The 12,123-nt window shown below is 36.2% G+C and overlaps 1 protein-coding gene across 1 annotated transcript in view; it reads left to right on the forward strand.

Moving 5' to 3' along the window:
* Positions 1 to 12,123, forward strand: part of Atp7a (ATPase copper transporting alpha) — a 142,227-nt gene that overhangs the window by 119,024 nt on the left and 11,080 nt on the right. The window contains exons 14-18 of the mRNA XM_077794064.1: positions 288 to 442; positions 667 to 801; positions 4,361 to 4,555; positions 6,066 to 6,248; positions 8,042 to 8,258. Coding sequence (XP_077650190.1) covers positions 288 to 442; positions 667 to 801; positions 4,361 to 4,555; positions 6,066 to 6,248; positions 8,042 to 8,258 — 885 coding nt within the window. The remainder of the gene's footprint in view (positions 1 to 287; positions 443 to 666; positions 802 to 4,360; positions 4,556 to 6,065; positions 6,249 to 8,041; positions 8,259 to 12,123) is intronic.

Below are 12,123 nucleotides of genomic sequence, written 5' to 3' on the forward strand. Positions count from 1 at the left end.
TATCTCTTAGCAACAGCTAACATATTAGGGTTTTCAGTTTGAAGTATGTATCCCTGGGTTTGTCCTAGAACTGACATGAGGAAAAGGGGAAGGCAACTTTCACCTAGGCATTTGTCCAGTATCTATTTCATAAAGGGAGAATCTTCTCTAGTTTCTTTTTAAAAAATTTGTTCTTTTTAGTTATACATGCCAGTAGTTTCCTTATTTCTTGACAGTCAACAAATGGTAGTATGTTTGAAAGTAGTGATCATCTATGCTGCCTGAATCTGTCTTTACTATTCCTACAGGGGAGGCAATGCCTGTGGCTAAAAAACCTGGCAGCACAGTGATTGCTGGTTCCATTAACCAGAATGGGTCCATACTTATCCGAGCAACCCACGTTGGAGCAGACACAACCCTTTCTCAAATTGTCAAACTTGTGGAGGAGGCACAAACATCAAAGGTAGCTTAACCCCCCCCCCCCCAGTAGAAAAAGAAAAGTATTTTCCTTAAAGCCTTCTCCAAGTAAATCTTGTTCAAGATTTTATATTTTTGTTGAATGATTATGGGGTTTATTAAGATATTTCTATCTGTGCTAACTACTGAAAAAATCTTCTGTATTCAGTATCAGGAAAAGAGACTTTGAGATAAAATAATAATTATTATTGTTATGATTTTTAATTCTAGGCTCCTATCCAGCAGTTTGCAGACAAACTCAGTGGCTATTTTGTTCCTTTTATCGTATTTGTTTCCATTGCTACCCTCTTGGTATGGATTATAATTGGATTTCTGAATTTTGAAATTGTGGAAACCTACTTTCCTGTAAGTGACTTGGAACAACTCATTATGCAAAACCATTTGTGAGTCTTTTGCAGAAGTAATTATGTGGACATAATTTATAAAATTACCAGTATGGGCTGGGAGTATAGATCAGTGGTAGAATGCTTGCTTACCTGGCATGCATAAGGCCTGGCTCCAAAAAGAAAAAATAAATTGGGTAAAGGGTATTGGCTGGGTATGGTGGCACATGCCTATAATCTCAGCAGCTTGGGAGGCTGAGGCAGGAGGATCATGAGTTCAAAGCTAGCCTCAGCAACACTGAGGCACTAAGCAACTCAGTGAGACCCTTTTTCTAAATAAAATACAAAATAGGGCTGGGGATGTGGGTTGAATCTTGAATCCCCAGTTCAAAAAAAAAAAAATTACCACTACTCTAGTATCTACTTCTCTCCAGGGAACATGTTCTAAGACCCTACTCAGTGGATGCCTGAAAGAGCACAGATAGTACTAAACACTATATATATATAATTTTCATTCATTCATTTATATATATATATATATATATATATGTGTGTGTGTAAATATATATAATATACACACACAAATTTAATGCCTTTTTATGTTAACTAAGTACTTATCGTGTACTGTGATTATAACTTTGCAGTTTGATATGCAACTAATTTAGCCTGTATTATTTTTCTTCCTTCACAGTTTCACTAGTAGATGATTCATTTTTATAGTAGATCTTAGCAACCTGAGCATAATTTTTTTCTTTCGTTATTGTCAAGAACTTTTACCTTTTCACCTAAAGGAAGCACTTATGACATCTCTTTGTCATATTCAAATTGTCAACATCATATTGTTGAACTTTGGGGACATTATTAAATAAAAGAAGGACTACTTAGGCTGGGGTTGTGGCTCAGAGGTAGAGCACTCACCTAGCATGCATGAGACACTGGGTTTGATCCTCGGCACCACATAAATGTAAAATAAAGATATTGTGTCCACCTTAATCTAAAAAAAATAAATATTAAAAAAAAGAAGGACTACTTGAACACAAATACTGCAATACCTCAACAGTTGTTCAGATAACTGAGAGAAAGCTACTAAGTGACTAATGGGTGAGTAGTATTTAGCATTGATATGCTGAGCAAAGGGATAATTCATATCCCAGTGGGACAGAATGAAATTTCATCAGGCTACTCAGAATGGCATGCAATTTAAAACTTACAAATTATTTATTCTGTAATTTTCATATATATAATCTTTTTTTTTTGTACTTGGGATGGGACCCAGGGGTTCTTAAGTTGCTGAGGCTGGCTTTGAACTCGTAATCCTCCTTCCCTCTGGGATTATAGGTGTGTGCCATCACGCCTGGTTCCACCTAATATTTTTGGACCACAGTTTTCTCAAACTGCTAATAATTCAAACCACAGATAATTGGAAACTACTGTATCTTTAAGGGGATGGAGTGGGAGACTCATGAGAATAAACTTGCTTTTATGTAAACATAAAAGATTTCCTTTTGGAAAAAAATTTTCATTATGCTTTGTGATTTTTCCAAAAGGAAGTATTGAACTTTTGCATTTTATACTTAGTCTTGTTTCTGGCGTGATTTTGTTTTCACAAAAGACTATATAGATACATTAGAAAAACTTCAGATGATCTCTAAAGTTTGTTGTTGTAAAGTGATAAAGTAGACTTGCTCTGTGCCTCAAATTAGATATATAAATTTAAATCACTTCTGTAATCTTCCATTTTCTTAGCTATACAATAGAGATAATAATACCTACATTGTAGAAGTATAATTAGTATTAGTTAAAACATATGTGAAAACATACATATATGATATACATGAAAGCGTAACACTAGATATCTGTAAAAATCTTTTCCAATTTCATTTCTATATAGATCTATTGTTGGTTGAATATTTAAGAACTTAGTAAAAACCCTAGCACTTTAAGAAAGATTTACTTTGTTTTATTTTTTTAAATGCCATGCTGTACACTGTTTTATACTTTTTGTTCCTTCAGTTAAAGAAAAAGTAGAAAGTAGGTGTCGGGGCACACATCTGAAATCCCAAGTAACTCAGGGGGCTGAGGCAGGAGGTTTATGAACTCAAGCAACTTAGTGAGGCCCTGAGCAACTCAGATCTTGTCTCAAAATAAAAAAGGGCTGGGGGTATAGCTCAGTGGTTAAGTGTCCCTGGTATTAAAAAAAAAAATAGCTGGACATGGTGGCACATGGCTATAATCCCAGCAGCTTGGGAGGCTGAGGCAGGAGGATTGAGAATTCAAAGCCAGCCTCAGCAAAAGCAAGGCACTAAGCAACTCAGGGAGACCCTGTCTCTAAATAAAATCTGAAAAAGGGTTGGGGATGTGGCTCAGTGGCTGAGTGCCCCTGAGTTCATTCCCTGGGACCAAAACCAACCCAAAACAAAACAAAACATAGAATCATAACAACTGTGTATCTATTTCATGTTTCAGTCATTAGTACATCATATTCGTACATCATTTATTAGTATAACATATATGTACATAATATGAAAATATTTGTTTAAGCTATCCATCTCGGTTAAGTGCACAATTAACAGTAAGATTTTTGGAAGGGGGCTGGGGTTGTGGCTCAGTGGTAGAGTGCTCACCTAGCACATGCAAGGCGATGGGTTCCATCCTCAGTACCACATAAAAATAAATAAATAAAATAAAGGTATTGTGTCCAACTACAACTTAAAAAATTTTTTAAAAAAAAGATTGTTGGAAAATATTTTAGAATGTGTGTTCTTCAGGAATTTTTCTCGTGAATTCCATGGGTCCTCAGAGATTTTGCCTAAAACTGCTAATCATATTTCCCCACATGAGCACTCAGTGTTACTAGGAGCTCAACTAGGGCATAAGCTCAGTTCACATTGTTACATCTGAAAGAATTTTGTTGAAATATGATTTAAATACCTTGACATGCCAGGTGAGTTTTTTCATTGTCTTTAAAGAATAGTGTAAAAGGCAGATTTATGATCTTTTTTTGGGTGTGTGTGTGTGTGTATGTGTGTGTGTGTGTGTGTGTGTGTGTGTGTGTGTGTGTTGCTGGGAATTGAACCCAGGGCCTTGTGCATGTAAGGCAATCACTCTATCAGCTGAGTTATATCCCCAGCCCCAGATTTATGATCTTAGCATGCAGAGGACTAGAATTCTATTTGTTCAGAATCACATTTATTGAGAATCATGCCCCATGTTTATAGCTATTCCTGAAAGTTCATAGTATGAACACTCAGTCTTCATATGGGGAAGAAAAAAGAAAGAAGAAGAAGAAAAAAAAAAGAGAAAAAAGTGGAGTTTTGTCTTCCTTTTATATTCACTCCATAGTTTGTAATGCTGGAGTAATAAAAAATGAAATCTTGAGTTTAGTACTTATTTATCAGTTATGTCACTATTATATTCATGAAAGAAAAATTTTCTTACTAGTAACCAAAACATATATGTTGGTATCTAGGTAGGATATGTAACTTTAACATTGTTGTCTTATTTAAATTGGCTAAGCTTTGTTTCTTTTCTTTTGAACAGCTTTAAATCAATTAACCAAAATTTATACCTTTCTTCTAAAGGGCTACAATAGAAGTATCTCCCGAACAGAAACGATAATACGCTTTGCTTTCCAAGCCTCTATCACAGTTTTGTGTATTGCATGTCCCTGTTCACTGGGACTGGCCACTCCAACTGCTGTGATGGTGGGTACAGGAGTAGGTGCTCAAAATGGCATACTTATCAAAGGTGGAGAGCCATTGGAGATGGCTCATAAGGTAAGGCAGTTCCCAGAACTACAAATTGCCCCATCCAAACTTGTAATAGCATCCTTCTTGAGAAGAGAGTCCTAAATTATTTCCACGTAGTTCATAAGCTGATTTTTTTCTTGGACTGTTCTGATGGTTGAGGTAGAAAAGTGTTTTGGTTCTGCTTCAGATTGGCTTTAGTTATCAAAGATCTCTGAAAATACTTCAGATTTATTTTCTTAGAGCAGACTGATGTGGGAAACCTGTAGCTCAGTCTAGACAAGTCTTTAGGGCAGGAAGATGGAATAAGTATTTACTTGGGAAAATTTGCCAAAGATTAGCAGGCTTCTAATGCATTTGTGTGTGACTCCCTGTTTATGTTCTTCAGCATTAACTTGCACCTGCCTTTACAATGCACTTTCTTTGCCTTTGCTGCCACCAGCTGGCAGTTCTAAGCCATGACTTCAGAAATATAATTGTGTCCCTGATCTGTCTCATATTAGGATTTCATAATCTCAATTAAGGCTATTTGACTTCAATTAAAACCACATTTCATTCATAAATAAATAAATACACACATTTCTACTAATATGAGGATATAAAGTATATACAGATGCATGCAATAAATATAGAAGAAATCTGGAACTGTATCTAGCCAGTGAATACAGGCCATTTTCACAGAAATGTTTTTATTTTGGTATAATTCCAAATTTAAAGTTGCAGGACTAGGATAGAAAACCATACAACCTTTGCTGCAGGAGAAGGGCACCTTTCTGAAGAACAAAGACACTCCGTTATGTAACCACAGTACAATTATCAAAATCAAGAAATTAATATTGATATAATACTATTATCTACACCCATGTTCCAGTTTCCTCAATTGTCTCAATAATGCCCTTTATAGATATATTTTTTTCTTGTCCAGAATCATGCTTTGTATTTAATATTCATTTCTCTTTAATCTTTGTTCCTTGAGCTATTGTTTTTCAAGGTTCTTATCTTGCGTTTACAGTGAGGTGCGTGTGTTCTGAAATTCCAGATTCTTCCCTTTTCCATTGTGGGCTGAGTTTCCCACTTTGGTTCCCTGAGATTTCTCTTCTCAGCCCAAGTCTCAAATCAAGCCAAAGCAACACAGCTAGTCTTTACTGGCACTCATCTCAGCGTAATTACTTAACTATTTTCTTATAATCATCTGTATACTGCCCAGATTTCCCCAATGGATCTATAATTCATTAGTATTGAAAGCCTTTGTGTTTTCCCTGGAGGCGCCAGAGGCCTCTTAATTACCTATTAACAGCCAACCCTTAACAATTAGCTCTGATTGTTTAATCACGTATTCTCAGACATTTAGCAGTATTAAACTGTTGAGTGTTTTTCCTTTTCTTTTCCCAAAGACCATGAAGTCAAATTAAGTCAAAAGTCAGTCTATACAAAACAAAATAGTAATCTGTTTGTCAAAGTAGGTATTTTCTCATTTCTGGAAAGGTGATGTTAAGGATTATCAAGTCATAGATGCATTGTATTTTTAATTTTCTTACAGGTAAAGGTAGTGGTATTCGATAAGACTGGAACCATTACCCATGGAACCCCAGTAGTGAACCAAGTAAAGGTTCTAGTGGAAAGTAATAGGATATCACGTAATAAGATCCTAGCCATTGTGGGGACTGCTGAAAGTAACAGTGAACACCCTATAGGAGCAGCTGTAACCAAATACTGCAAGCAGGTATGGTTTTTTCTCTTTTACAGTCATCTCCTGCAGAAACTACACAAGCCAAATCTAGACTGGTGTTTGGCTATAGTTTAGCTATATAGTTGATAAGAGGCAAAAAGACTTGTATTTTTTCATTTAACCATACATGTCTTATTTCTTCACACAGTCACATATAAAGAAGAATACAAAACTCAACTATAATCCTACCACATAGATAACCCCTGTTTACATTAAAAATTAAAGTAGAAGTAATATATATTTATGATAGGAAAATTCAAATAGTTCAGTGAATTATATAATAAAAAGTGAAAACCTCATTTCCTTCCCCCTTCTATAATTTCTCTCTCCAAAATTTAACAGTTGTTAATCTCCTCCAGTCATTTTCAATGACAACTTTATTAAGAGATAAATCATATAGTATAAAATTCATCTTTTTAAAGTACATGGTTAATAATTTTGGGTTTATTTACAAAGGTGTGCACCTGTTAACCATTTTTTTTAAAAGAGATGGAGTCTCCCTGTGATTCCCAGACTGGTTCCTAATTCTTGGGCTCAAGTACTCCTCCTGTCTCAGGCCCCTGAGTAGCTGAGTATATACATACAGACCATTGCATTGGGCTCATTAACCATTTTTAGTGCATAAACAAACCTACTTATATTTATCATTTTTCAAAATTTTACATACAAAGGCCTTACAATGACCAGTCTTTGATACCTTGCTTTTTATTTGGTTAGATGAATTTTCTGTATCATATTGTTTTTAATGACTATTCTGTTGTATGATTGATTTTTTTGGCTTTTATAATGTACACTGTACATCTTCATGAGCTTTTGTAAGTCCATCTCTGTTAAATGCCTCTCAGTGCAATTGCTAGATCAAAGGATGCTTGCAATTAAATTTTGATGAATATTAGAAACACCTATATGATGAATATTACCAATGCCCATATAAGAGTTTCTACCAGATTATACCAGCACCCAAAATTATGGCTGCTCATTTCCCTACATTCTTACCAATATTTTTGTTCCAATTTAACATGAAAAACATTTACTTGTTGATGCTTTGCTTTGCATTCTTTAATTATGAGTAAGGTTGAACATCTTTTTATGTTTATTGGCCATTTGAATTTGTTTTTCTCTAACCTGTCTGTATCTTTTGCCTGTTTCCCCATAGGTCTGTTTTTTTTCTCATTAATTTGTGTAAATTCTTTATTAATTATCTCTCATTCACTTTACACTTAAAATGTGACAATTTTATCACTGGTGTTGCCATTTCTTCATTTGTTCTTTCCTCTTACTAATTCTTACTAACTGGCTTCTTTACACTCAAATCAAACAACAGACAGGATGAAGATATAAAGAGCCAGGAAACAATGGTGGCCCCCAGAATTCTTTGGGCTTACTAAGGACACAGAATGAGATGATAGTGTACTCTGGTAATTAAAGGCCCTGTTCTTTGTTACCCTTTGCCCTGCACTGAATAGAAAACCTGACTTGATTGCGAATTAAAAATTTAACTTGTGATTCTCTATTGGAAATGGCAGAGAATAGCAGGGCTTCCATATTTTCTACAAATTTGAGACAGTAAAATTAAAACAAAGGATTTTGAGACTTTCCTGTAACTTTGTATTTTATACTCAATAATGTTTCTTTATTCTTATCAAAATCCACTATCAAGTAGGCAATGATACATGACAGTTTTGTTCAAAATACTTAGAATTCACCAGGAGTATTCTTCGATCTTGCTAATGGATGACCTTGGATTATCAGATCAACAGAGGAAATTTTCTGTTTCTATTTGTTAGGAGCTGGACACTGAAACCTTGGGTACCTGCATAGATTTCCAGGTCGTACCAGGCTGTGGTATTAGCTGTAAAGTCACCAATATTGAAGGCTTGTTACATAAGAATAACTGGAAGTTAGAGGAAAATAACATTAAAAATGCATCCCTGGTTCAAATTGGTGCAAGAAATGAACAGTCATCAACTTCGTCTTCCATGATTATTGATGCTCAGCTCTCAAGTAAGCTAATTTTCTTTGTAGTATGAATAATGGTGCAGTTATGAACAAATGGCTGATTTTATAACCCTGAACTGTTATATAAGAAACAAAAATTGGCATCATGATTTCATTCTCTCTTTACTATGGGTCATATGATATCTTCACTCAGTTTACTTAAGAACACTTCCCAACTGTTTTCATTGACACCACTATAGGGTGGTGAGGTCTAGTTTTAGTTGATCTTCTGTGATCCTTTTTTTATTTCTCACTATGACTATTCCCCACTGCAAATTATTTTATTTATCAAATAGAAAATTATGGTTCTCGGTATGCATTCTTTCTATTTTTGCCCAAATTATTCCTTTTTCATAGGAAGAGATGTCCCTTGTCTTGCCTAGAAAATTCCTTCATCTTTGCTCTAGATTCTATGCTCTCTTAATTCCTTAGGGACTTACCTTTCTCTGTCATATTCCATTGCTTCTCCATTTCCCAGCTCTTTTTCTGTAGTAGCTTCTTGTCTATAGGCTTCCATTGCCACTCCAAAATCTATATCTTTGAATATTCCTCCCATCAAAATCACTATATTCCCATCTAGACTCTTTCCTTTCCTTTGTATCTAAGCTTTGAGAATGAGTAGGCTCATTCATTGAATTCACTTATTCAATACAGAGTCATGCCTTAATTCATTGTAATCTGGCTTCCATTCCATCCATACTACTGAAACTATATTTTCTATGTCACTCAGAGCCCTCTTCAGTGGTCACTTTTCATCTTCATCCCATGTGACTTCACTAAGACATTTGATGATGTTTATTCCTCTCTAACACTCTTTCCTCCCTTTATTCCATGACCCTGCTTTCTCTAGATTCTCTCTCACATCCTTGGCTGTATCTTGTAATCCTCCTTTAATTCCTCTTTTCTTCTGCTTTCAAATATTGGATATCCTCAGGAATGTATTTGTTTTTATTTTTCTCATTTTTTATACTTTCTCTGTACAGTCTCATTTGTGCCTATTATTTATTCCTCTGCTTACAGGCTTTCACTGCCACTGTAAAACCTGTATCTTTGGCCAAGGCCTATTTCCTGAGCTTCCCATTGATCTTTTTTTTTTGCCTCTAAAACATATTCTATCCATCTAAGTGTGCCATTACTTCTCCACCCATTTATTCCTGAGCGATTTTGCTAACATGCAGATATGATCATATCATTTTCTGACCCATGACTCTTTTATAGTGGTTTATGACCTATTTTGTGAATTATGAATCTTTTGGAGGAATGTAATGACAGCTATGGATCTATCCTTTACAATATGTTTGTTATAAGAGGTTCATGTGTATCCTTGAAGCCCATCCATAGATCTTGGTTAAGGATCCCAGATTTTGTGTGTGTGTGTGTGTGTGTGTGTGTGTGTGTATGTGTGTGTGTGTGTGTGTGGTGCTGGGGATTGAACCCCAGGGCCTTGTGCATGCAAGGGAAGCACTCTACCAACTGAGCTAAATCCCAGCCCAAATTTTCTTTTTGGTGGTGCCCGAGATTGAACCCAGGACCTTGTGCATTCAAGGCAAGCACTCCACTCTACCAACTGAGCTATATACCCAGCCCAGGATCCCAGATTCAATGATTCTTTCTCTCCTTAGGTCAGAGTCTCTGGACTTTGTTCAAGATCTGTTCCCTGTGTGTGCTATGTCTCCTGCCTCCCTATATCACTCATTTTGTCTTTTCCATTGTTCCACATGTACTCTATGTTCCATCCATACCTAACTACTTAGTTTCCTCCTTACAGTGTGTCATTTCATGATTATTAGATAATTTCATTTACTGTTTCCTCTATGTAATATTCTTACACACAAATGGCATTTACCTGGTGAAATTACAATTACCTTTCAAGACCAAGCTCACTTCTTTCTTCACTGACTGACATATATTGACAGAGAGAATTGCTCTTCTTAAATAATAATTGTACTTAATCTCCATTGTTGCACTAGATAGACTGCACAATAATTATTTATACACCAGCCATCTATACTAGTCTGTGACTTCTTTATTATTTGTCTGTGAACTTCTGAAATCAAGAACACGGATACATAGGAAACAATTTTTGTTGAGCAGATTGTTCAAGGCACTAAAGAATCAGCAGAGAGGGCTGGGGGTGTAGCTCAATGGTAGAACTTGTGCTTAACATGTGCAAGGCCCTGGGTTCAATTCTATTTCTAATTCAATCTATTTCTGTCTCTCTCTCTCTCTCACACACACACATACACACACACACACACACACACGAGAACAGAAAATAGAAATCAGAAAATATAGTATGATGGAGATAGCGCGCTATGGAAGGAAATGAGCGGGGAAAAGGGTATGGAGAATGCTGGGATTAGTGGGTACCATTTTTTTTTTGTGGTGCTGGAGATTGAACCTAGGGCCTTGTGCATATGAGGCAAGCACTCTACCGAGTGAACTATATCCCCAGCCCATGGGTACCATTTTTATATAGGCTGATCAGGGTAGGCCTCACTGAGAAGGTGGTGTTTGAGCAGATACCTGAAAGGGTTGAGGTATAAAGCTATGTGAATATTCATGACATAAGCATTCAAGGGAGGAGGAATAGCAAGTATGAAAGCCTTAAGTCAGGAGTGTACTTGATTTGTTTGAGGAGTGGCAAGTACAGTATGGCAAGAGCAGAATAAATGAATTGGAAAGGGGTAAGAGACAAGATCAGAGAGGTAGTATGGGACTAGATCATGTAAGGACATTGAAAAGACTGTTTTGGGGCCTGGGGATATAGCTCAGTTGGTAGAGTGCTGGCCTCACATGCACAAGGCCCTAGGTTCAATCCCCAACACCACTAAAAATAAAGAGTTTGGTTTTTACTCTTAGGAAGCTATTTAAGGGTTTTGAGTAGAGGAAGAGACAGAATCTGACTTGATGTTTTCACATTGTCACTCTGGATGCTCTGGTAAAAATACACTATGGAGGTAAGAGTTGGGGGCAAGGGCAGAAGCTGGAAAATGAATTGCTGGGCTGTTACCATCATCTAGGTTCTGATTCTAAATGTGTCGTGAAGGAAGAATTGAAAAATTTTTTTCACAGGTTGCATATCTGGGGTAGGGGAGAAACCAGAGTCAAAATTTGTGTTGTGGTTTGTGGCCTAAGCAGTTGGAAGAATGGAGTTACCCTTTAAATAAGATGAGCAAGACCACAAGAGAGGTAGTATTGGAGAAATGATCAGAAGTTAGTTTTGTACATGTATTTGAGTACCTATTAAATGTTCAAGTGGAGATGTCATATAAATGAAAATTTCTGGCTACAGGAGTCAGAAATAGGCTGAGTCATATGTATAAATTTGGGAGTCATTTGCTTATGGATCTGTGATGTCCAGTACAGTATCCACTAGTTATATGAGACTATTTAAATTAAGATTTAATTTAAAATTTAGCTCTTCAATCTTAGTAGCCCCATTTCAGGGCTCAATAGTCAGATATGTGTGTTAGTGGCTACTATATTAAACAGAGCAGATACACAACATTTCCATAATTATAGAAAGTTCTTTGGACAATGCTGATATGAGTAGTATTTAAAGACACGAAACTGGATAAGATCATAAAGGAGGTGCTAAAGTCTGAACCCCAATGCACAACCAATTAAGAGGTCAGGGAGATGAGGAGGGATTAGCAAAGACTGAAAAGTGCTGATCAAGGAGTTATTCCCAAGAATGTGGAGTTCTAGAAGCCAAGCAAATAAAGCATTTCCAGAAGGAGGGAGTAAACAACTGTGTTAAATGCTACTAATAGGGCAAGTAGGATGATAGTTGAGAATTAACCAGTAGGTTTATTAGAGTAAAGGTCACTGGTGTAGGGTGTAAATGATTCATTGGAATAGGAGAGGC

Source organism: Urocitellus parryii, chromosome X (genome assembly GCF_045843805.1).
Source record: "Urocitellus parryii isolate mUroPar1 chromosome X, mUroPar1.hap1, whole genome shotgun sequence".
Taxonomy (NCBI): Eukaryota; Metazoa; Chordata; class Mammalia; order Rodentia; family Sciuridae; genus Urocitellus; species Urocitellus parryii.